Source organism: Vidua chalybeata, chromosome 15, assembly GCF_026979565.1.
Source record: "Vidua chalybeata isolate OUT-0048 chromosome 15, bVidCha1 merged haplotype, whole genome shotgun sequence".
NCBI classification, from domain to species: Eukaryota; Metazoa; Chordata; class Aves; order Passeriformes; family Viduidae; genus Vidua; species Vidua chalybeata.
Genome location: NC_071544.1, coordinates 6,701,063 through 6,728,603, shown reverse-complemented (window position 1 = coordinate 6,728,603; position 27,541 = coordinate 6,701,063). Strand labels below are relative to the sequence as shown.

The 27,541-nt window shown below is 36.5% G+C and overlaps 1 protein-coding gene across 2 annotated transcripts in view; it reads left to right on the top strand.

Moving 5' to 3' along the window:
- The window catches only part of GABRG2 (gamma-aminobutyric acid type A receptor subunit gamma2), a 64,854-nt gene extending 38,065 nt beyond the window's left edge, over positions 1-26,789 (top strand). The window contains exons 7-10 of one of the 2 annotated variants that reach the window (XM_053956605.1): positions 19,611-19,763; positions 21,312-21,517; positions 23,301-23,324; positions 24,794-26,789. In XM_053956605.1, the coding sequence (XP_053812580.1) occupies positions 19,611-19,763; positions 21,312-21,517; positions 23,301-23,324; positions 24,794-25,069 (659 nt within the window). In that variant the 3' untranslated portion in view covers positions 25,070-26,789. The remainder of the gene's footprint in view (positions 1-19,610; positions 19,764-21,311; positions 21,518-23,300; positions 23,325-24,793) is intronic. The other variant, XM_053956606.1, reaches the window with a different exon arrangement.
- The last annotated feature ends 752 nt before the right edge of the window (positions 26,790-27,541 follow it).

Genomic DNA, 27,541 nt, shown 5'->3' with positions numbered 1-27,541 from the left:
GCATCTTCCTCATTTCTCAGTGGAGAAAAATTAATTCATTAGGATGTGTGAAGATGAGGACAGCTTAGTGTTCATAATGTGTATAGAGTAGGGATAGTTCATTTGAAATAGGTTTAGTTTTGCCTGGGGCACGTATATGTCCTAAATAATAAACATATTCCTCTAAGGCTGTTCTTACACAGTTAAATCCCTTCACTTTGCAAGTGCAATTTCTAGTTTCTCAAACCCCTGTCATTACATTGCATTTTTAGTAACCTACTTAGCTAAGATGCTGTTTTGTTGTCACTGTATTTGAATAGATATAATTGAAAGGCTGGTTGGAAATGAGACATACAAGTCTGTGTCACATGTAGCAAAAGCCAGGCAGCATTCATGGGAGCTAATAATACTCAAATTCTGCCATATGTTAAAAAAAGACATGAAAAAAAGGAAATAAAACTAAGTTAACATTACTAACTTTGAAGAGACCTTCACAGTGAGCTTTAATTGTTAATTATTTTTATCAAATGAAATGGGAGAAGCAAAAAGATAATACAATGAGGTGTTAAATGAAAATGTGTACATGATGTACAAACTACTGAAACTCTCTGCTGTACTTTGTGACCACAAAATATCCTACTTACATTATTAGATAAATGTTACCTACAATTCCAAATCCCATCCTACAACACGTTCTCACAGAGGAATATAGTAGCCTAACACTAAGCATGGTGTAGTGTTCAAATAGCTGTCATCATCATTGTATATTTCTCAAACATTAGCTTAAAACAAATTCTGAATTGTAAATAATGTGTGTTTTAACATTGCCTTTTGAAACAAGGCATAATTGCCCTCATTTCAATGTACATTACAGAAGCTAAAAATACGCCACTTATCTCAAAAAGTGATACAGTCTATTAAGTGAGTTCTTTGCTACTTTCAAGAAGATTGCATAATTAAGGCTAAAGAGCTGCAGGATAAAATTTATGTAATAATACTTTCTTGTATCATGCCCTACATAGGAGAATTTGAAAATATTTTTCAAGATTTAATGCCCTTTGTGTATCTTAATGCTAGAGACTAGAAATGTTTATGAAACTGGTCAGTAATTGTTATTTTTTCTTTCTTGTCTATTGTTCCAAAAATTGAGAAAGTTATGAAAAATTTTGACAAATGCAAATAATGTGTTCTTGTTGATTGGAGCTCAATTTCTTCTATTTTAATCTGAAAGCCTGACTTTGAAGAGGAAGTAAAGTCGTAGGTAACAACCCATCACACAAACGTGCTTCCATTCTCAGTGCAGAGGTTAAAAATACCCCCCAACGCATCACTTCCTCTGCCTTCCTCCAAAAGTCCTACAGTGAGTTCACACCCTACCAGTTCAAATCACAAAGAGCAACAATTATTTGACCTTACTTAACTTCTCTACCTATGCAAAATGGAAAAACACACATTCAACATAGAATAAGCATTGATTTGATTATTTTCTGCTGCTACCCAGTAATACTTATGCAAAACCAGAAGAAAACAAGTTGGAATGCTTTCAAACATTCTTGTAGGCCATCAAAATTTCCTCTCTTATTTTACAGTAGCAAATGTCTGGTCTGAAACAGAGCTGGTGGACTGTCCCCACTACAAAATCCTAAGGTGAAACAGCAGAATCTTGGAACAGCATTTATTGATGTTGGTTATACAAATGCAAGAGCAATAACCAGGGCACTCGTGACAGCATACTGTCACTCCAGTTTGCTCTAGTGCTAAGGATTTGATCGAAGGACAAGCATTCTTGAGTAATTCTATTATTTGATTTCATCTTGGAAAAAGCAAAAATATTATTGAAAATGAAGAAAATTAATTAGCTTTCTTCCATTATTTTGAAAAGCAAGGATTGTCAACAACTCTATGACAATATTTAGAGAAAAACTAGCATACTTTCAAGTATAAGTATAGGAAAACCTTTGGATATCCTTCCATTCTGAGAGAAAAAAATGTACCTCTGGTGACAAGAAAAGTAAAAAAATTGATCAGAAGAATTTATTATTAGAGAATAGTGCAAAGAGTAAAAAGCCAAAATCAAAAATAAATGTATTATAATCATTAGTATGCCTATCTTAATGCAGTGCTGCAGAGACTACTCATGGGGAAAAACATCTTACCATACAACATAAAAATAAATTTAAAGGAAAAACTAGCTTTTTAGAAAAGGGCAATGATGAGTATTAATATTATGACATTTAATTCATTTACTCTGTAAAAATAAACTTGGGAGATACAAACTCTTTCTTTGAGATAAATTTCCTATGATAGTGGAATTGTATTCCAAAATCAAGGTTGCTAGCTCAAGGTAATTCAAATGGACAATAGATAAATTGTTTCATGTTGAGAGCTGCTTGAAGAACTTTGGTAATACCTGTATTCATGTTTTCCAACATTCATTTAGCTTAAAAATGTGTTCACATTTTTAGGATGGTAGGATCAAAAAACAAGGAGGAAACTACATCAGTAAAACATGTATTTTTCAAAAACTACCATCAGTCATCTTCTTTTAAACTTCTAGAAATAATAAAATGTTTAAAATTGATCTGGTTGGGAGCTGCTGGGATGCAATTTGAAAACACCACTATCATTGATACATTAAAAAGTGAAAGTCGTGTTACAAATTTAGCCTCTGAATTCAGTAGAGTGAAAGAGAGTAAAGCAGTGTTTCCAATGCTCTTTTGGTTACTCCTTCTCCCCCACCTGCAGTATGTGCACACGAACAGCAAAGTGTTTCCTAGGGAATGTGGCCAGCAGAGCTGAGCCAGGAGCAGCCCCTGCTGCTGGGCATGGCACCATGGAGGAGCACTGCTGCATTTGCTGGGGGCATCTCTGTTTCCTGAAGAACACTGGATGGCATTTCCATACCTACATCACTTCCAGGAGACTCATGAGCCACTTCAAAGCAAATATTTGTTGGGTGTGAGAAGTTAATGTTTGCAATTTTATTGCTTTGCCTCTTGGGCTTTGAGTATCCTTCTCTCTTTATGGCATCTGAGGTGACATCATGACTGTCCCAGAGGGAGTGAACGACCACTGCATCATTTCTGCAGCCAGCCTCTCACCCCCCACCCTGAAAGTCTGGCAACCTCTGTAGAAAGATAAATGCAAAACGCTTTGAAAGACTCTTTCAGTCTTTGACTCTTTTAGTCAAAGCATATCAACCTTTTCTGATGGCTGTCACTTGTTGCAGCCTTACCACTCTTACAAACACAGCTCCCAAACTTCTAAACAAATAACATAGGAGACCCCGCAGAGATGTGGCTTCCAGGGCCATCACATCCCATTGCCATGTGAAGGGTGCAGCCCAGCCTACATGGCACAGCTCAATCCCCAGCTCCCTCCCCACGGGCCTGTGGGACTCCAAGTGCATCCTTCTGTCTGCCTCACAGTGCTTTGGATCCACAACTGCCACTTCATTTTTAAAAGCCTTCCAGGACATAATATTTTCAAATGTTAAAAGAAAAAAATCTTAAAAAGACATTACCCATTGGATTCACATTTTTGTAACCTCACTATTAAGAAGATATTAAGAGGTTGCACTTCTGGGCCTGAAAACATACAATGGGATGGCAGTACACACTGTGACATGGAATGGGGACTCCCAGGGGAACCAATTTTATAGTAGCTGTGGACTTTTATCCTGAATATGTCTCTTTGAGAAACAAATAGTTCTTCAAAGGTCTCCTGTTGAAAAGAGCAAGCCATTTAAATACCTTGAAGGATTTGGACTAGGGTGATTACATACACCTAGAAGATCTACCTCTATCTGTGAGGCTGCTAACTGAAGCTTCAAGATGATTATCTGTAGTCTTTAAAGATTTTTTTCATGTCCTAAGCTTGATCTGTTTGACTTCAAATGGCAATACTGGGTATAAATTATTCATGATTCATAGCTGTCTCTTTTGAGGCATGATCTTCAAACCAAGCATCCTCTTTATCTCTGTTCCTCCCTTCAGGCCTGTTGCATGCAGGTCTGTGGCCTTACTCTTGGTATTAAGCACAGTTTTAGAACATCATCTCATTGTTTGCCGTTTTTCATAGTTTCTCACTCTTAGTTTCTTGAACATCTATTTTTTTTAAACTCTAGATTTATGTACTATTTTAACAATGACCTAATTCCTTCTACTTCAGTGTCTTTATTTTTTTTCTGATTAAAAAAAAAAATCCTTTCTTTCCCCTTCTAGTAGCTGAAGAGATAATGGTTTTAAAGGCTTTTTCTTCCCTTCAACACTTTTACTTTCTACCTGATGTCAATAACATCCTCTTAGAAAGCTAAAGAGGTTAAAAACACCCAAACACATTTACCATCTCCTTTCTTAGCATATAAATAACTGTTCTATTAGTGCTTGGTTTTTTTCCATTTCATTTCCTCACCAATCACACCTTAGACAATTTTGCAACACCTACTTTTACCAGCGGATGTTTCTGCTGCTACCTCTGATTGTGAACAAGATTGATTTGCACAATGCTGAAGGTTTCCACCTGACTTCTGCAAGACAAAATACTTATAAACCAGAAACAATTTGGAATCTGCACACAGAGCAGGCCTTGTCCTCAGGCAAACTGATAGCAGGAGAATGAAAATCATGTTTGCCTCTCAAATACTACTCCACAATATGCTCTTCTAGAAGAACTTCTTAAATTGAAAAAATATATTTATCATATTTTTATCGAAAATTGTTCTAAGTAGTTCTAAACACCAACAATAAGAACATCATATTTTTAATAATCACAGATGTGAACTCTGAAGCACTTTCTTCTAGGAATCTGGTAATCTCTTTATATGTTATGATTTTAAAGTATGGTTTTAACAGATTTTAGAAAATTTTGCAAAATGTTGACAATAAATGAGTTACTCTCAAACAAGTCAACCTAAACACAGGCCCAGATGCTTCTAGTGAAAATATTTTTCCTTTCATTCTGAGCTTTTGTATGTCAGATTTGTGGTAATTTAAAAGCAGAAGTTATGTGTGTATGGCTGTACATAATATAGTAATATAGTATAATAATATAGTAATATATGTATCACTTGTTTCTGTGATACACGTGACTTCATGCAATTTATATATTCCTTTTATTGAGCTCAGTTCATGGAAAAATCTAACTACATTAAATCCTACGAGGCAGGTACCCTTCTTGAACTATGCCTACTAATGGGAGCAGCCTGCTCCTGTGTGGCCTTTCCCATGCCCAGAAGGAGAAAAGCACAGCTCACGTGGGAGTGAGTGCACTTATGTGAGACTGCTCTGCTCACGAAGGAGCTAGCAACAGCTATGGAATCACTGAGACAGAAGGTTGCTCTTCACATGCCTTTAACAGACCATGCAAGTTGAAGCAAATAACTGTTCTTTTCAGCACTGTAGTACTCCATTAGAGCTAAAAACAGTTACAGCTATCTCAGCATCAGTTTTAGGCAGCTACATATTAATAATTAGAGGAAAACAAGGGCACTTTCATCCACCTTTGAAAAAAACTCTAAGATCATCTACACTGTCACCATAAAGCATCCAGGGAGGAACTCAAAACTATAGGTGGCAGGCATAGGTGGGAAGCTTCCTTGTACTTGATAGTCCAAGAAATCAGTACTTTTGTCAGACAACTGTTTCTAAGGGTCATTCTATCAGTGTCTGTGTCTAAAGAAAAATAATCATTCCATTCCTAAACAGTCCCAAGATCTATAAGTGTAGAAGAGAGATAAGCCAGCCAATAAAAGATCAGTAGTAATGCAGGGAATGCTGACAGCAGCTCTGTTGGGCAGTGTGTTCAGAACAAGGTCAGGTAATATCTTTCCTGCTTTACAAAGGGACCATACAATGCTCCACACAGGTATTGAGATTACCATGGTAATGAAAATTATAATCAGAAACTAACAAGCGAAACAACAACAATACAACACCTCAACAAAACTATGAATATTAAAACTTGACAAAAAATGTATTATTCTTCTCCCTTCTTTCCCCTTATATGAAATACACATACACAGAAATGTTTAAAACTCATTCGAACAGCAAATCCTCCTGATGCACCCAATTTCCACATCCACCTGCTAACAAAGATGACCACTAAGATATACACTGGAATTCCTACACAAGAAATTAGCATTAGAGCTCAGAAAGGTGCACAGACTTCTGCAGGCTTTTTAACATTGACAGCCTCTATGATAAACCCATGAATTTTTAAGCAACACAATTATCTTTGCTATGTAATTTCATTTTAAGCCAAGATTCAACAGAGGCAAGTAAAAAGTTAAAAATGCATTTATGTTTTGCTGCCAGCTGTATCTATCACTGAGAAAGGAAACAGAAAATTGTGGACTGTCTCAATGGCATAATCACTACCTGGTTTATGCACTTACTCAGATTGCAATTAACTAGAAAATGAAACATTTGGTTACTCTTCAACTTCATAAATACCCAGTAAGAATCAAGGGTACAAGGAGGTTCAGAATTACCACAGTCATTTGAGAAGCCATATCACTGAGTGTTTCATCATATTCTGAATATGGAAACATTTTTTATTGAAAGGTTCAGGGATCCAATCCTACACATCAATGACATAATAAAACACTCATGCACTTCTCACCTTTATTTTTCTTATTTTTTTTTCAAGGCCCAGAGTATGGCAATTTTCATTACTTACAAAATTCCGTTTTCTGAAGTTTCTTATGCTTTATAGGCATGATCTTGTTTCCATGCTGTATAAAAACTTTTTCAAAACATACAGTCTGGCTTTTTTCTGGCATCCCAGAACCATGACAAGGCATGAATACAAAACTGAATGAATTTTGGTTTTTCCTTGCTATTTAAGAAAAATGTATTTGGAAAACAGCAGAAAATTTCAGACCAAGTTCATAGCTCTGGTTTTAGATAGGAATATTTGTGAGTATATCTTTGCTTCTTTGTATGAATATACTTACATTGTTACTTTTTGTATCAAAGGAAACAAAGTAATAGTAAACAAATATTTTTGAATTTTCTTTCATGTGAGAAGCCAGAGAAAAATTATTATACAAGTATAAAAATGCATAAATGTTATGAAATTACATAATTTTCTTGTTTTCCCTTTTTCAACTATTCCTGCTAATTTTTCCCACATGAGTTTAGAGCAGAATCCCCAGATGTTGTTGGAATACAGTGTGCATGTGCTCCCAATGACTTTGATGGGCTGAAACAGCTGTCCTACAGCTGCTCCATCAAAGTGGGACTACACCCGAGATCTCTTGCCTGCTGCTTCAGCATCCTGATCAATAATCAACACTGATTCTTTGACATGGTTTGTTGCTACAGTGTTTTCCAACAGGACTATTTACATTTTATCATGTGTCTTTGTTGGGTTTTTGTGCTCAAAAAACCCAACAAAGAGCTCTTACTGAGCTCTCTGAAGCTCACAACATTTGGTAGGTGACTCCCCTGCTTTGGGTCTGGTCTGTATAACTGTTGTTCTTTGATGTTTTGCCTTCCAGGGTCTCATACTCAAAATTTAGTCTTTTCTTGGTTAGTTGAATTGGTTTTCTGGGGGTTTAAAACTAAATATCCGCTGATGAAGTATCCCAAAATATTTAACGGAAGCTAAAAATAAACGGAATTGAAACACTTAAGAAAAAAAGAAAAAAAAAAAAAAAAAAAAAAGCCTGTCTAATGCTGGAAGCTGAGCAATAAAGGCAGACGTATCCCTCCCTCCCAGCACCCCTTGGGCTCTTTGTTTATGGGACTGTCTTCCCAGTCATCTCCCTGTGCACCCACTGGAAGCGAGATGCTGGTGTTTGAGTGGTATTTCCTTGTATAAATATTTCTTCTGCTGGGGCGTTCAGACAGAATCAATCTGTGAAATCTCAAGCTCCCCTGCAGAACATTGCCTCCACGCAGTCATGCCTTCTCTCCTCTGGAGAGGAAGTAGAAGGAAACAGCAAGTTTTATTGCAGCCTCAGGTTATGTACTACTGTCTCCTGGCCCTGAAAATAACAACTGGAAACATCAAAACCAAAGATTAAATGTACTGTATCCTCAAATTCCTCTTCTCCCCAAATGAAAGGCATTCAGAGGAATTAAAAAATGACCTCTGCCCTGCAAGACAGTTCACAAAGTTGTATATAAAAGCAAATCTGAGAAGGGGTGTTAACGAACTACATTAGTCATGTTCAGTTATTTCAGTTACCAGGACTTGCACAAAGCTCATGGAACAGTGATAATTTCAAGGGAGTTCTCCAATATGTTGTTATTTAGACCAAAATTATTAAATACTTGATTTTTTTTTTCCTCATGGCACTCACCAAATAGACCTGTATCTAATTTTTATTAGCAGTTTTTAACCTAGACTTCAAAGTGTCACATTTATTTAATTCTCATTTTTACATCATACATTTTTCTTATTACCCCTGGACTTGCCCAGACTCTCTTTTCAGACAAATCCTTTGCAGAATTGCCTAGAAAGTCCAAATATGTAGACCCATGGTATGGTATCAATCTTGTGCTTTGCCACCCCATGAAACAAAAACAATCCCATAAAACAAAATCCCATAAAACAACCACCATTTTGTGCTCTCTTTCTCAGACACAAATTGCTGCAAATGTCAACATGATAAAATTTACATCATTTTGACAATCCCTATTCCATGCCATTTCATAATTCTGATAGTGTGTTTGATCTAAAGTACCAGGGATATGTTGTACTTCATGCTTTGAAGTACAGAAACAGAAGTTATTTCCAGTTATCCCTGCAGCAGGCAGATTTGGATACTGTCAGAAAGTGGTTATACCATCTGGATACCTTGAAATGAATGAAATATTACATAGAAAATACATGTAATATATGTAATATAAAGTTTTAGTATATAAACAGATTTCTTAGTTGCTTACATTGATGACTACATTATATCAAAACCTGTATTATTATGGCAATAGATTAAATAATCAAAATTAAGCAAGACATTATTTTAAACATGCACAGAGCCCTGCTGTAGGTGCATAATTTTCTTGAAGCAGACAGCTTTTCTTGAGGTATTCAGACAGCAACCAGACATCCAAAAAAGCCAAGGACCCAGGATGTGTCAGGCACATCAAAATTCCTGACAGAACAGCACCCCAGCTGGTGCTGCTGCCTGGAAATGGTGACTCTCTACTTTCTCTCTTTACTTGATATTTCCTGTAATCCTCACATTTTCTAACCTCTGAACTGGATGGACTTTTTATCACAGTGAGTCAAAGAGGTTCTTTAGAACCTGAACTCCTGAGTATTCAGAGATGAGATGTTGAGCTTTCATCCTTGGTTGATGGAGGCAAGGAGGAAAGGGAAAGAGATCAGAAGGCACTATAACTTGAAGATTATTTGCACACTGGAGCATAATGGTTCACTCACAGAAGTTGCAACCTATTGCTGCTGTCACATCCGAATACTAATCCTGCACACTAGAAACTCTCTTGTGTTTGCTAATGCCAATGTAATAGCTTATTCACCTTCACAGACAAGCAAAAAAACCCCAGTTTTAATTAGGTCACAAACTAGGAAAAAAATCATATCATGGGCAAACACACACGGTCAGTAATGTTCATTTTCCTTTCAGACTTCTGGCACTCACAGATAAAACCTTAGAAACAAACACACCTAAGTTTCCCTTCAATACATTTCCACATACTGACATTTTTCAGCAATGAAAAATTCTCTGGCTAAATCTTGTCTCTGTGATTTCAAAGAGAAGGTGCAGACAACAGTAATAGATTTTAATTACTGCCTAGTGTCATTACATTATTTCCTCCTATAATTAGAAACTAATGAGAAACGGAACACATTCTGTCAAATGAACTGAGAAAACAGCACTTCAAGTGGAATGAGTGGCCAAGGACCAAACAAAATCCAGAACTGTTGGGCAGAAAGTCATGTCATACATAAAGAAATTTCATTTGCTTGGATGAGTGTAATGATTCATCTCATTTTGCAGAAGTTTCATCAGCTGAGATTGTCATTTTGTAAACATAAACTAATTGCAGCTCTCTTCTGCCTGCTCCCACAGGAAATCAAGGTCTTTAATGTCAGACATATTAACACAGAGACATACACCTTACTGCCTTACTTTTTAAAAACTGCACCAAAAAAAAAAAAAGCAGATCTCCTCCCATCTCCTACCCTCCATCCAGCTGTGCAATGCAGTTAGGATTCATCCCTTGGAAAGTAAATTGAAAACCAGGCTTGCAGCTATCTGAATCCCAGAGATAATCTTATATAAATGGACTACAGTGCAAGCTTTGTCAAAATCTTAATATTGTTTTACCTCATTGCATAATCAAACTATAATCACAGCTTAGAAATGGATATTAAGAATTTCTATTATTGGATTTTTTGGGGAAATCACTGGGTACAGTTGCTGTGCTGTACCAGCAATGACCATGGCTCAGCCCATTTTTATGTAATGCCAGCTGTCAGGTAGGGAATGTCACTGCTTCCATGTGCAAGTCTGTTAAAAGGAAATACCTGCAGTGCCATGGCATATTTTCTTTCGTTGTCCTAAAGGGCAAATATTTATTTCATGTCACATTATGACTTCTCTATGACACAATTACTGGTATTTTGCAGCTAAACCTCAGAGGGAAAGAGATTATTGAGCATTTTTGGGAAGGAAGAGACTCAATTTTTTTAACTGTCTGACCCTTATGCAGTTTAAAAATCTGTCAATGAAAGAAGAAGAAGCTGTGAGGGACAGAACCAATGAATCGGGCATTTGGCAAAGAATGAGAAAAGGAGAAGGTCTCCAGGTCAGATCCCGGGGAACACTGTTCCCTCTGGTTTTATCTTTTCCCCAGACTTTTCACTTCCGGCTGTGACAACAAATAAATCTCACACATATCAGCAGATAATTAGTACTGTGATCAAATTTCTGTCCTGTCTTTATGAAAATGAATTCAGTCATGTTCCCAGTGATCAAACACTTCCGTCAAAATATTTTTTTGCGCCATATATGTAAAAACATTGCACTGTGACAAAAGACCAGTTTTAGAAAGACATGGTACTGAACTTGACAGACTTATGAACTTTCTGATCTGTTGCAAAATGAAAAAAAAAAAAAAAAACCCTAGGTCACTTTATGTTTCACACAAGATAACTACTGGAATAGGCTAAATCTAAATCCTCAAAGAAAACTGCATGTTTAGAACAAATATCCTGTTTTCTTTATGCCACTGTAACAGTGCAAGACATCTCTCTGAACCATATCTGCAAGCTGACTCAGTACCCTCACCAAGACAGTAAATGCCAGCAAAACTCCAAATATAGACCCTGTCAAGGCAAGAAAAGAGATGTCCACAAAAGCCAAATGAAAATGCATCAGGACAAATACACCAACCTTAAGCTATTTACATGATTATTCATCCTAGATTAGAGCTGTACTGTACAATGTAATCCACATCTGATACTTGCTTGATTTGGTAGAGAGATGTGATTCCTGACTCCCATTCTCCCCTTTTACTGCCTTTTCTGGGGGCAGGGATATGCCTCAGCCACTGCTGAGCAGAACATACACCAGAGCTCTGGTACCAACACCTGATTTGACATTTGTCTGCATTCTTTTCTTTTTCTTTCATTTTCTCTCCACCTGCAGCAGCTTTTGGGTAACCTTGCTGCGCTCCAGCATGCCAGGAGGGCACACAGTGGGAAGGAAATCAGCTGCTTTACAGGCAATGCCCACAAGCTTACCAATTAGTCATTTTCTCTTATTGCAGAATATCTGTCTAAAGATGGCACCAAGCCTCTTTTAATGAAGAGGGATGCATTTTGAATCCTTTTGCTGCCATTTACTATTATTTTTATAGTCTGCACTAATCCAGCAACTTTTTAAGAACCAGAGAGATTTTGAAGCTCCTACAGGAGATGCTCATAGACATCATGCACTGTTGTTTCAATGGTATTTCCAGGTACCATGAGTAAACCCAAGAAAACACATCTATTCCATCAAACTACCATTTACCATTCCTTCTTTTAAAATAAGCCAAGAGCACTAGCTGTGTTCTCTGCCTAACAGAAAAGGAGACTGCTGGCCATGCTAACAGCAAAAGAGAGAGAGAACAAGGATGTATCTATTAGCTATTTATGAGGAAAAGAAGATAAATTCTGCTGCCACAGTTGTTCTTCATTAACAATTGATTCAGTTTATATTCATTACTTGTAACACAAAGTTGATGCTACTTTGGGGATATTTCTATCACACAAGACTTATTTTGGTCTTTAAAAGTGCTCCTCTAATAACAAACCCACACAAGTCAGTTGTGCCATTTCTGTGTTTGTATAAACACTCAATGGCAAGAATAATTAGAATTTTTTAAGATTCAGTTTTCCACTGGCAGACTTGCAAGCTTTTCTCATTTCTATTCTGAGGTGACAGTGCCCTCCTGTGGCACGAGATTTTGTTTTTGCTTTTTCCCCTATGCGTACTCCATCCAGAAAGCTGAACTGGATAGGGTTTCCCATCTAGAAGCATGTCATTTATTTATATAGCTGTTTACATGAAGTAATTTTGAGAAAAGGTTCCATTTGTATATCTATTTTCACACGTCTCTTTAAGCAAACATTTTAAAAAGTGCTTGCTCCTCTCTGTATGGTTTCTGTGTAAATTTAGGGGATAAAAGCCCATTGGGAATCTGGAGAGTGGGCGCATCTTTGTCTGTAGGAACCAGGTGGTTGGTATTTGCTGCACTAACAAAACTGTGCCTATTACATACCATATAATCTGTAACCTACACTAATCCTAGTGTTTTATTAGTCATTTAATCTGTCCTTAAGGAGCAGATGATGGCTAGAAATTCTGGGAGAGTTTGGATAATGCATTACTCTTCTCCTAGCTGACTTTTGTTTGGCAGTTTAACAAATTCTTGTAGTGGAGAAAAACTTCAGATTTTAAAAGGATATAATAAAGGTATTTGGTAGGTTTTGTTGGTAATTATTGATTCATTACCAATGTTCTGCTATGTAATTTGTTTTCTCCACAGATTTAAAAATTTTAAACACATAAGGCTCTACATTATAAACATTATTAGAATTACTGAAACAGACATTGATTTTTATACTACTAAACATTGACAAAAATATTTAAGGTAACTAAATACAGAAAGAAAATCCTGTTCAGACCCTGGAGTAGAAGACTTGTCATTACTCAGGGAGAAGATCTCCACAATGAAACTCCTGATACCCTGGAGTCAGTATGAGGATATGAGTTCATGTGCTGTAAACTCTCAGCAGCACAGAGGAACTCTGGAGATTTTAGGTAGTAGATTATATAAAGGAACAAACACAGTTTGAGAAGAGAGCCACTCTGCTTCTGCCATTCAGAATGGTGTGTAGCTTTCTAAGAAACAGAGAGAAATAAAGTCTTCTTATAAACTCTTAAAAACCTTATCCATATGGACATGTCTATGTATACAGTCACTGTCTTCCAAAGCTTTTAAGTTAGCCATGAATGACTTAATAATGTGAACCCATAACAAGGCCAGCCCTTCACCTAATTGAATTTCCCTGTTCAAAACCCCATATCCTTCACAGAAATGAAACACTGAATTTTCCCCAGTCAAAAACCATCTGAGAATGAAATGAAGTAACACATACAAGTAAATTGACTATGTGGCCAATATATGATTTTTGAAGCTCTTCTGCTGTTCTTTTAATAATTTAAATCCAGCAGTGTTTTAAACAGCAAAAAGAATCCTCATAATACTAAGTGTGAGATAATCTTAGCTCTAAGTGTTGCTACCTGAACTATAATTAAGACACCAATTTCTTGTGGTGTTATAAAGCTGTTCTTTTCTCTTGCATTTGCACTAGGTTCCAAATCATTTCTATGTACAAATTGGAGGCTTTTCTCCCAGTACCTTACATTTTGCACAGTCACTTAAGCATGCATAAAGAGAGCACTAATGGGTGTAATTCCCCATTTGCCTTGCACAGGTATAAACGACTCCTCAACCAGGGAGCAATGAAGGATCACACCCACTGAGCTGATTAAATCACTTAAGTACAGTGTACATTCCCCCTGGCTGTGCTTCCTGGCACGACTAATTCCTTCTATTGAACCTTTGGGACCTAGGCCAGCACACATGCACAGATGGTTCCTCAAATCAGGAATTCACTTCCCCTACTGTAGAACAGAATCCTGGTATTCAAATCACTATGTCACACAAGTATAGGGTAGGAGGAAGACCACAATTTCCGAAGTTCATACAGACTGCTATGAGCCTGTGTAAATTAGGATGGAACAGGACTGTTAGAAATAAAACCTTTTGCAAGGTTTTACTAAGGTCACAAGCACTGAATACTGATGCATTAGTCAAATTATCTCCTACTCTGGAAATGACTTAAGGTTCATGCACTTCCTCTGTGTGCCCCAAGAGAAATATTCAACAGTGTGGCAGCACGAAGATGCTGTGTCTCAAGTCAGAACACTGCTCTGCATCTCTTGATCTTCCTAACATAATTTGGAGTAATATGCACTTAGAAAATATGATATGAGCATTTATACCTGACAATAAATATGACCTGGATACCACTTTCCTGAGGGATTGCATTCTGGTTTAAATATATGTTATTGAAGAAAGTGGTTAACTTGTATCTTCAGATGACAAAGACTATGTCTGTCTACATGCAGATACAAACACAGATTACTACAAAGGAATAGGAGAAATTTGTATATTCAGAGAAAGAAAGGAAGGGTCCAAATACATGAAGGATCAGTTTTTATACTCCTCAGTGTAATAAGATTATTTTTTCCAAGGAAAAGTTGTATTTCTTTAAAAATTGAAAATTATGGAGGTGTTATTTTCTAGATACGTGTAATAGAAATTTACCTCAGAACAGACGATAGGAAGGTAAGGTCTCTGGTGAAAGGCTAAGTAATCCAAAATCTTTTAATTACGATGTCAAATGTTGAGTGCTTAAGCATGTTGTCTTACAAAGACACTGCCAGGTTGCATTATCATTAATTTCTAGAAAACTCCAGAAGTGTATTAGTGCTCCAAAAAGCAATCTGGCAGTCTGGGAAGCTTTCTTGCTGCAGCAGACAATATTGGACAAACAAGAGAGAGCTCAAGGAAAGAGGATGAAGTAATAATGAAAAGATTATAAATTTGCCAAGTGAGGACTAATAAATGACATTGTGCTGAGGATCAAGTCTGGCCATTTTTTACTAAACTAATGTCTTAGTTTGACAGCTTCATGCAGACATCACACCAGGAGTGAAAAATCACCTGAGGCACAGAGGTAATCTGAAAATAAAAGAGTATTTAAGCTGGTCTCAGCTAAAGAGCTGAGAAGTGCATGAATAGAGTCAGAAAATAAAGCAAATCTGGATAAAAACAGGGCAAGATTCCATCGTGAAAGGTGTGATTAAAGCAAAGCACTGTCAAGTACATGTTCCACAGGGGACTTAATGCATTTGAGGTTTTGGATGTATGTGTTGTGACACCTGAGACTGAGTCCTAAACTTCACATCTTAGGTCTTGCATTATTTTGTATGTTCAGAGTACTTTTGTTATTCAAAATGTCAGAAGACCTGCTGTTATGTTGTTCCAACATCACTTTAGTAAACTTGGCAATCCCAGCAAGATACTTCTCTGAAGCATTCCACCACTTAGTCCTCTTTTCCTTATCTCATTATTGTCACAGTTTTCCCTGGCTGGCAATTGAGTATATGTGGCTTTTCACTCACTCCCCACCCACCACCCCTCCCCAGTGGGGAGGAGAATCAGAAAGAAAAGGTAAACCTCATGGGCTGAGATAGGAACAACTTAATAATTAAAACAAAATATTACTATTATTACAAATATGCAAATAACACTAATTATAACTTCACCAAAAAGGGGAGAAAGTGACAGAATCTAAGAGAAGCAGGTGATGCACGATGCAGTTGGTCACTACCAAACACTGATATGCCCAGCTCGTCCTCAAGCAGTGACTGGCAGCTCCCAGCCCACTCCCCCCGTTCATGTACTGGGCAAGACATCCCAGGGTGTGGAATATCCCTTTGGCCAGTTTGGGTCAGATGTCCTGGCTATGCACCCCCCCAGCTTTTTCTGCAGCTACTCACCTGCAGAGCATGAGACAGAAAATTCCTGAGCTTGGGGTAAAAACAGCACCAACAAACATCAGTGTGGCATCAACATCATTCTAGGCTAAATGCAAACACAGCCCTGTGCCAGCGACTCACAAGAAAATGCATCCTGTCCCAGACAAAACCAGAACATATTATTTCAAGACTAGAAGAGATATTAAGTACATTACAGAATTATTAACTTGCTTTGTCTTGGCAATTCCTAAATTCCATTTGTTTTTCTTACTTTTACCTCAAAAAAAAAGTAATCTGTACATCCCACTTCCCAAAACCCCAAGAAAGCAAGGTAAAACATTAACATTATTCCTTTCTTTTCTAAGGATCTGAAACATACCATAACACAACAGTGTCTGCAGCATCAGCAGGCTTTCAGATTAGAAAGATTACTAATTTAAAAGAATTTACACATCCTTGAGTGACTCTTCACATTGGTCAATTCCACACTGCCTCACAAGTTATAGTTGACACAGAAGTTTTTACTTCCCCTGATTTAACTTCTCCACTAGTAGAAACCTTAAAACTCATATAAAATACATATATAGTCTCTTATTTCCTTGAGCTTTCAGTTAAACATTTCCGATTCTGCAATGCATGAGAAGTAAGGGCTGTCAGAACAATGCTGCAGACTTTTAAATAACAGAAACTGATAGAGTTTCCTACAAATATAATTCTGGGGTAGTTTGGATTTTTTTATTGCAAGTATCAGTTCGGGAAGAAAGTCTTTGTTTGCATAAAGGAATGTGTAATAATATTTTTAAGGATTGAAAAGTCCTACAACAATTATATTGCTTTTGAACCTTTGGAACGTGTTAGCAGAGAGATGTTATTTTTAAACATATTTGCTTATGAAGTTGCACGTTAAAAAAAATAGAAGGAAAAGTAAAAGAAAAAAGGAAAGCAGAGGGAATTTTGTTTGATTAGATATGAAACACTTGCACCTAGAATATCCCCAGCTTGTGTGGCCAGTGTTCTGTGGACACTGTCAATGCTCTATGGGAATGAACTGCCCTCTCAAGTACACCTTCAAGATGACAGAGAATTCAAAGTTCTGTTTCACTGCCAGTGACTGGACTAAGGCCTTTACAAGTTTGGTTTATGTTTTAAAAGTTCTTATGGATTATGTTATGAACAACAACAAAAAAAAAATTAAAATAATGCATGCAATATTGTAAAACTACTATTGTATAAAAAGCATTCCTTGGGTTAAGGCTAAAATCCAGACAAGTCTCCATGGACACCAGAGGATCACCACTACAACCAAACAAAACAAAAAGCAGTATTTGGAAATAGTCTATAAAATAGAAGGGCTGAGGATGTTCTCTCTCTACACACAGAGATGTATGTTCACATGGTATCCACAGCACCCCTGGGCTGGATTTGCACACACAGCTGCTGAACAAGGACAGCGTGTGAGGGAGGGCTTGCACTATGCCTTGGTCTAGAGCATCTCTATTTAGCTCTTCTCAGCACAGGTGCTGAGTTTTGGATTTAACTCTAATGCCTGTAGGAAAGTTCTGGCTCTTATACTGGAGTCTGATGTTTTCAGGGCAGAAGGGCTACAGCTGCCAAACAGTTGGGCGAAAAGACCTGTGCAAGTATAGGACAAAACAGAAGGAGTAAGTAGTTGCCTGGGACCTGGTACATCACTCATCTACTCCAAAAGAGTAGACTCAATTCTTTTAATTCTTTTAATGTTCTAATCTGTATTTGGGTTCATATTTACTCTCTAACTTCTGGCAATTCTTTGTCCCATTAAATTGATATAATAACTGAACACAAAATCCTTCTCTTTAAAAATGTTTGCATGGAAGTAAACCAGTTACTGCTTAAAGTGATCTCTGCCATATCATAGCAGAATACAATTGAAATAGCAATGCTATTAATAGCATATATGAAAGTGAATGAATAAAAGGATAATTCCAAAAACTGAAAAAAAAATCATTCCTTGGGAAGTTAATATATAATCCAGAGAGATGAAGAATGAATAATACTGTCATTTTATGGCTTCAGCTTTGCAGTGCTGCTGATCAGTGCTGGTTTTTTTGATAGGTTGGTTGGATGTTTTTGGTATATGAAGCACATGCACATGCAATGCAAAGTTATCCGTGACCTAAGGAAATCATCAGACTGTACTTATTACACTTGTTTGCTCATATTCAGATGTATCACTTTTAAAACTGCATATCTAAAATTTGGGGGCTTTATGTTTTTGGTTTAATTATAACAGAATATAATTAAACTAAAGCCAGTCAATCCCAGGAATATGGACATTCAAGTTCAAAAAAAAAAAAAAAAAACAAAACAAAGATGCAAAATATCTCTGAAGTTTCTTCTGTGGTCAGGTTCAAAGGGATTATTCTGGGAGATATTTAAATTTTTTTTGCCAGAAAAGAAGGAACTCAATTTTAACTAAAGGTACTGATCTAAGCAGAACTTGCATTAGCCACAGAGACTCTTTGATAATACTGGAAAACTAGCTCACTGTATATTTGCAAATCATATCCTGTGTCCATTAGGCTCTCTAGGCTGCATTTCACTGAATTGCAATTAAGTCTTTGTACCCTGGGGTTCTGTAGCTCCTTGGCAATCACAATTTTTCCCAGGAGTGCTGTAATCTGAAGTAAAGATAAGAACTAGGGGTTTTCTTTGTTTAGGAAAAGAATCCCACAAGCAAAAACAACAAAAGACCCCAACAAAAAGAAAACAAAAACCCCACAAATAGTACCAATGAACCAAAAAACCAGAAACAAATAAAGACCAAAAACAAGCCAAAAAACCTCAAAAATAAAAAAAAAAAAACCCACACAACAAAAACTAAAGCTTTGCTGTGTCCCTGAACCCAGGTGGAATTGACTGAATTTGAGAGGGGGAAAGACAATCACAAACTACTGAATAAAAATGATGTGTTACGTACACCTGAGTAACTTCTAGCCCAGCTTTTGGGGTCACTTAGGAAATGTGGGTTCAAATCATTTTAAAGGAGAAAATACAAGAGAAGAGCAGCAGGAAAACAAAATAAAAAAAAATACTGACACAGCATAGCCCTGAAGAATAGTTAAGAACATGAAAAATTTCAGAAGTACATCTGAAAGCATGTGACACTTGAGAGTGGAGCTGGGAGCACCCTGATGGGGACACAGACACTGGAGGAAGGTTAGGCCCCCACCACACCCTGGGCTGCTGCAAGTGGATCATAGCAGGCAGGTGTGGATATGAGGAATTACTTGCATAGAAGTCCTGCTCTGCAAGGCAGGCTACCCTTGAAATCACACAGCAAAGTTCCCTGAGTGAATCTGCATGACTGCTAGTTTTCCTAGTGTGGAAAACACACTGGTTCTCGAGCTAGAGCTGTGTTGAAGTTGGATATGTGTATTTGCCATCAGTACATCCGGTTAATCACTTTTATATTTATGCACACACAGCCCAGAATAGGAAGCCCCTAGCTCTTACATACAGATTTTATGTTAGTTTTCTAATATATTATTCTATTTGTTCTGCTTTTGTTTTACAGGAGACTATGTAGTCATGTCTGTCTTCTTTAACCTGAGCAGGAGAATGGGTTATTTCACTATTCAGACCTACATTCCTTGCACACTTATTGTTGTCTTGTCCTGGGTCTCTTTCTGGATTAATAAGGATGCAGTTCCAGCCAGAACATCACTGGGTGAGTTTATCTTTCCTGTTTTCTTCAAGCATTTTGATGTTTAATTGACACCTCTGCAGATCACCAGTTTGTAAATATGAGAGCAAGACAACTTCACACAAACTCTCCTCATTTAGAGGAATGCAGTAATTGCCAAGGAATAACACAGACTGAGCTATATTTGCATCTCTTCCTTTTCATCATGTCAGATTCTGACTATTGCAGATTGTCAACAATAAAAGCTTTCACATTTTTTCTGATTACAGCAGAATTTTTATAAACATCAAGAGGATGGGGACACACAGCTGGATTGGAGGCAGGATGCATTAGTTTCACTTGTTCTACTTCCATATCACCGTGACTGGCATCACAAATTAAATAATTACCTAGAAGGAATCCACCTTTCTGGCCGTGTGTCCAAGTGCTAACAAGGGGAGAATGTACCACCATGACCACTTTAGAAACCAACAATCAAGTATAGACTTCAGGCAAAAAAAAAAAAAAAAAAAATCAACCGAATTTGGTGGTATCCAAAATCTTACACATGAAAATGTGACATGCAATTAATCAGAATTAGAAATTTCTACACATTTAGCAACTGCTCCACAAATAAACTAAGAGACCAAATTAATCTTGCCTGTGCAAAGCAGCTGTAACAGTAAGAAATAAAGCAGAAACATTCAGCTAGAGAAGCTTTAACACATTTTCTACTTTTACATTAAATCTACACATGTGAAAATTATTTCCATTTTTCCTTCTGCATTTTCATTTCTTCACAGAACCACAGCAGAGAGCACACACTGGAGTGCAAAACAGTGTACACAATTCTCATTCCAGACTCCCTAGAAAGAACAGAACAGAGGACCAGTGGCTTGCATAAAAGAAAGCTTTAAGCATTTTTTTCACATCCTCTTTAAAAAGAGATTATAAAAACTGATTTAAAGAAGTACAAAATTAATAAAGGTATTCAGCTATTATTTTAAATTTTACCTAGATACACAAAACAGACTTGTCCCTCTGTTGAGAATTAGTCAATTTGCACCAGTAAGGTAAAAACCAACAATGTGAAATTTGCCATAAAACATGTGGGAGATTTTTAACTGTTCTGATGCATTTTTTATTTTTCAACATTTTTCACATCACAGTCCACGCAATAATGTTCTGAAAGGGAAGGGATGGTTAGGCATGTCACACTACTTCTCTTTTGTAGATATTTCTCTTGCTCTCTTTAATCACTTGAGCATACAAACCCTAAACTTCAAATTTCAATAAAAATAAAAACTCCCCAGATGTAAACTACAAAACCAAAACCTTAAATTTAGAATTAATCTACCCAAAGTACTCTACAGAGCAACACTGGCAGTGACCATGCAGAAATGTTGCATTACCCCTGTTAATCCTCTAAGCTCCCATTGAACTGACATTTTACTGCTAGAATGTGCTACTGAATACCTCTGCTGTGTGTTTGAACTCCAGGCACACTTCAAAACCAATCACAGAGAGATAACTGGCAAAATCAGTTTGTTACTTGAAGTAATGGTTTTTTTCTGTTTTTTTTCTATCTACTAGGAATTACAACGGTGCTGACAATGACCACCCTAAGTACAATTGCTCGTAAATCTCTTCCCAAGGTCTCCTATGTGACAGCCATGGATCTTTTTGTGTCAGTGTGCTTTATTTTTGTGTTCTCTGCACTGGTGGAATATGGAACTTTGCATTACTTTGTCAGCAACAGAAAGCCAAGCAAGGATAAAGACAAAAAGAAGAAAAACCCAGTATGTATCTTTTGACCAGCAAGGCCTAAAATTTAATTAGTTTTTCTGAGAGAGTATTTAAATCCCTCTTTATTACTGTCCTTTTTTTTTTCATACTTCTCTATTACCTATATACCCATTCTTCATAACAAAAGGAATGCAAATATTCACTTTGAGAATCAAAAGCTCATATATTACAGCTTTCTGGATGCCAGAAGAACTAATTTCTTAGGATAAAGATCTTTTTAACCAAAGTGTTCTGCCAACCACAACTACCAAAGCCATTATTTCTGCTATAAATAGATCTCTTTATAGAAAATATCTCTGTTTCTCTATATTAGTATTAGTAATATTCTATGCCATTAGCTTATGTCCACATCATTGACATGATTACCTTGCTTACCAGGACTACATTTAAACTTTTATATTCAAACTTTGGTGTGATTTTTGCAGCTTCCATTCAGCATCCGTTTCCTTTCTATTGCTTCCTTAAATTCTTTTTCTTATATTTTTACCTTATTTACCTAATTCTCTGCTTTAGAAAGTGATTTTGCAGTAGTTTATAATGATGTTTGTGGATATATGCGACCCAATAGTAAAAATAATGGATATAGTAGCAATAATTTAAAAATCCTGGAAATACCCTCAGTAGTGATTTGGGCTTTTGCCCAGACAAGGAAAGAATTTGATGCTTATTTTGTCCAGGACAGATTTCTCCTTGCCTTTGGGCAACTTAGCTGACAAATGTGTTGTTTAGAATCTCTAAAAGATTTACCCTAAACATCTACCAAAAAAAAAAAAAAAACCAAGAAAATAACAAAAATCCCCAAACCCAAAACACCCCCATAAAGCAAAAAAATAATGAAAACAAACAAACAAACAAACAAAAACCCTTAAAACAACCAAAGAGTGAAAAATGTGAAGGAAAAATGTTTAACATCAATAAAGAGAATTTTCATCTCCATTTCAGGCATGTAGCAAAGAATAAAGTAATTTGTATTTGCTCTAAAATGTCCAAGGACTTTTGAAGATATTCTGTTTTAGTTTTAAAATATATCACAAAAATGGAGATAGGAAAAAATAGCAGTTAAGGAACCTATCACTACATACTATTCCTATAATTTCAAGTTTTAAAGCTGCTGAGAGGTAGACTGTAAAAAAATGTAAAATGATAAAGTAATGTGTTAGATGGACATAGAATCCTGTGTTAGATGGACATAGAAGTCTCTGTGTGTGTGTGTCTTATGCAGTCAGGTAAAGGAGCAAAATTAAATGCACCTCAGATTTAATTGTTTCACTTTAAGGCATCCACATGAGAAGGAATAACTTGTTCTTTATATTGCTTATCTATGAGCATCTGGGAAGAAATAGAACTATAAATGCTTGCCAGAATCCTAATCACAGAGTCTAAAAACCATAAAAGTAGAGTATTCAGGGCACAATTTGCAGGTAAAAAATCTTTCCAAAAGATGCTTCTATAAATTGTGAATGGTCTCTTTCAAAACAGTTCAGCATAAAAGACTAGCATTCCCTCAGGATATGAAAATCTAACAGGAGTTTGATATCTTATGTCTTTGGCCCAGATGTAAACAAGACAGTGACAAGTGGAAAATGTGGGGGATTTTCTGTTACAGATACTTGTTTCAATTGCCCTAATCCCAATCTCTCTATAAATTTAGTTATTTTTGACTTACCATGTTTTTTAGAAACATATTTTTAATTTACATTATTTTTGTCTCTTTCTTTCCTTTCTTTAATTTAAAACAAAACCCTCTGATTCTCTTTTCTGTCTACAAAATGAAAGCTTCTTCGGATGTTTTCCTTCAAGGTATAACATTTTTTGGAATGGAAATTCACTGCATGCGACTGCTGAATTTAACTATTAGAGCTTAGATGAGAGTGGTGTTTTGTTTGGTCTTGTAATTAATGAGAAAACTACTCAAGCTACTTCCTAATTAAGTAGAATGGTTACAAATTTCTAAACAATTTGTAGAGTTGATTCAGCAGCCCAAATACCACTACGGGTCTGAACTTACCTAAGTTCAGGAGTGACCAACATTATTGGATCACATGAATTAAGAGAGTTTAACGTTAACACATTTCTGCTCCTCTCTCTCAATTTGCCATGGGATTCAATAGCACCAGCTAGCCTAAAACCTGCAATGCACCCTTTTAGAACTCAACTCTGACCCTGGATTTTTAACCTTTGTGATTTCACTCCTAATTATAATGTCAAATCTATTCTGATATTGACCTGAAAAAAACTTCAATCGATTACTCAAATGCTGTTCACCACGCAAAAAAAAAAAAAAAAAAAAAAAAAAAAAAAAAAAAAAAAAAAAAAGTCAGAGTTTTGAAAGGGTTTAAGATGCATCTAGATTTTTAATGTTGTCACTGGATCAAATGTGATCATCACACTTGGAAAATTAGCTAATATATCTAGCCGTGTTCCATATCGAAACCTTATGTCTATTCAGAAATGCAGAGATTTGATTAAGAAAAAATTTTAAAGAGTGGAGGGGTGGGGGTGGGGTGGAAGAAGCAGCATAAAATAAATAACATTGAATTTGCATACTTATGGAATGGAGTTATGTTTCCCTAATAACTATCAGCATGAAATTTCAATGCCTATCATCCCAGCATTCACCCAGTGAATGTGTTTTAAACACTTGCTCAATTCATTCTAATTATATGTATGTATATATACATGTACAGCTACTATATAAAATTCAGAACATGTTGAACCTTCTAGTTGGTGAACATTAGTAGGTGGTAAGCTGCAAATATTAAAATAATTGGAGAGTCTTATAAAGATTCTCTTAATCTTATTCAAAAAAACTAGGTTTTGCCTTTTTCCTGTGTATACATACTCTTTTTTCTCAACATGAACCACCCCTTTTAAAATCCTGCATTTCCAATTGATTCAATTCCTTTCATGTGCAATACACAAATTGCCTTCAGATATCAAGCAGCTACATAAACTATAAAACAAAAACTAAAAATACCTTCAGTTATATTCCTGGATGCTTCAATTAACCTCTCGTGTTTACTCAGTTTAGCTTTGAAGCTAATTTCCCATAGCTGCTAACTTTAGATTGGGTTGTGCTGCTTTCCTCTAAAGGGTATGAACTTTTAGTAAGTTCAAGATAATACCACCACTAGAACACCTCAGCAGTTTCCCATGTACCCCCACAGAACCATCATGCACATGTTGACCATCATCCCCATCTGGTCTGGTGATAATAACAAAGTTTCTCCCCTCTACCGTCTTTTTCTTCTTTTGCTACCGCACCCTAGGCACCTACTATTGACATCCGCCCCCGATCAGCTACTATTCAAATGAACAATGCTACACACCTCCAAGAAAGGGATGAGGAGTATGGGTATGAGTGTCTCGATGGCAAGGACTGTGCCAGTTTTTTTTGCTGCTTTGAGGATTGTCGGACGGGGGCGTGGAGGCACGGCAGAATACACATCCGCATTGCCAAAATGGACTCCTATGCCCGCATCTTCTTCCCAACTGCCTTCTGCTTGTTCAACCTGGTCTATTGGGTATCATATCTGTACCTTTAAAAGCAGTGGGAAATCAGTGATATGAGCCTTACTCACTGAATTTCTTAGAGAGATGGTTTCCTAAATCCACTTGAAGTATTTATGATGCGCTTTATAGTGATCCGAATTCTTTAGTGCCATAATCCCGTAAATATCAGTCATATCATTCATCCAGAAAATTGCCATCAGGTTATTGTGAATTACATGTCCATTCCACATGCCAAAATAATTTAAAAATAAAATCATGTCAATAGGTAATATACACCTATACCTGCTGGAATAGAGAGAAACAGGGCAGACAGGACAAGGGGAGCATAGCAACATCACTTAATAGTTGATACTGTGATTCCAAACAGGAGTGAGAGAGAGGAGAATTCCCAGGTAAAGTGCTGTACAGTTTGTTAACATTGGCTATAATTATGCTATAGCTTTATTCTCTGTGGGCTTTTCTTTTTGGAAGAGTCATCTCTCACTTTGAATAGGTATTATTAAGCTAGGAAAATTAACTTCTACTCCCACCAAGATGAAAACAGACCTTTCCCTTTGCCATCCCTTTAAGAGCACATGTACAATGCTGTAAATATTTCAATACCTTATAGTACATAAAGCCTAGTGCATGCATCTTTTGGGGGCCAAAATAAATGAAAAAAAGGTACTATAAAGTTTTGTCTTTTATTTTGTGTCTCTGGATGTGCTATTGTAATTGAAATGTGGACAAACTTAATTTTCTTTTTTCTTGAAAAATTGCCCCTCTCCCTCATGCATGGAAGATCCAAGCAGACAGCACTGTCATGCAAGATATTAGAGAAGCCTTAAGGATTCAACTAAATAATATAGACAAATCTGTTTGGCCAATATAATAGCTCATAAAGTGTAATGTATGTGTCCTCTGCAGTTGTAGCCTTCATTTCCCATTGATAATGTTGCTATATTTCAACTGAATCTCCAGTAATTATACATTGCAAGATCAGCTTCTGAATTTAATCCACATGCTTCTATTGTTCTTTTCCCATGTTGAGCTCCACTTTTTTCCTTACACAAGTGTTTGTGGGGGTCTTTTGTTCTTTAATCCAGTACAGGAAATAGCTTTTATTCTAGATGTTATTTTTACATAAGAGCTTCAAGTTAATTTTGAAACATTAGTCCTTCTATTGTATATACATACACAGTTCTCTGCCCATTCATGTCTTTGATCAGCTCTAGTTGTTGTCAGTGATGCTTTCTCTCAGTGAGTACCTTTACTAAAACAAACCTTTACCATGGCTAGCACAGAGTTTATAGATAGCCTCAAAAACAAAAGGGAACAGAGGGTGTCTCGGCTACTAAATCACATGTATGCAGTTATGTATGTATTTAAAACCTTCAACCCACCTGGGTGAATCTTGAAAACCATTGGTTTTCAGAACCTGTATGATGCTCAATTATGCAACCTTAAGCACATGTAAATATGACTGACAGTTTGTTTTTTTTTTTAATTGTCAAAGATGCAAAATGTCACCTCCAGAAAAGTGGGCTTGCAGCTTGAAAAGGGAGACCTATAGCTTATCACTACAGAATTATTATTAATCGAAATGGAGGAAAAGGAAAGTTTTCCAATGTCTGTATAGTTTTGGAAATAAAAATGTATAAAAAAGGAATATCTCTTGACCATCAATTGCTCCTAGTCCAATGTATTTGAAAACATTTTAATAAAGGAATTGCACACACCTGTGGATTTTTTCAATAAAATTACTGCACTCAACTCCATTTCTTCTGTGATGAGTTTGTTAAAAGCATGCTTTGAGAACTAGACTACTTGACCAATTGGATTCATCAGCTGCCTAAATATAAGTGATTATAATCCTTATAACCCTCTGCATTGTCTCATTTTATAGTCAAATGGCTCACACATAACTTTAAAGAATGGAGACTAACTCTTTTGAAGGTTATCTTACTCTAATTAAAAAAAAAAAAATTAAAAATCAGTGGATTGGAAGTACTCCAAAGAAAAATAACTTTCCTTTATCTACTTAGGGAGTCTTCACTATCTGAATGAGTGTGAATCACCTTTCACATGGCTACCAGAGTGATCTCGAATTTTTTTTTTCCCCCAGTAGTCAGTGGTTTAAGAACTTTCTTTTATTTTCTTGCAATTAATAAGAGTGACCAATGCTATACATTTAAAGTTTCAATCTTTCCCTGCTCCCATACAGGTTTTATACATAATCACTATGAAACTCAGCCCAGATCAGCCTTTTAATGCCCTCAGTCTAAATGCATTTTGGTTAACATACATAGAATTATTTTTTTGTCATGATCTGTGGAATTAATGTGACACTAAGCACTTTACTCTAGTTCAGCCATCAGGTTACCTGTGCCTAAGAAAACCTGCAGTACTGATGAATCAGATGCAATAATGAGGAACAAATGATCTGATCCCTCACTTGTGCAAGTTTGGCTTCTCCTTCCAGCAAGGGAGGGGTTTAGAATTTATATATCCCCACCTCAATAAGG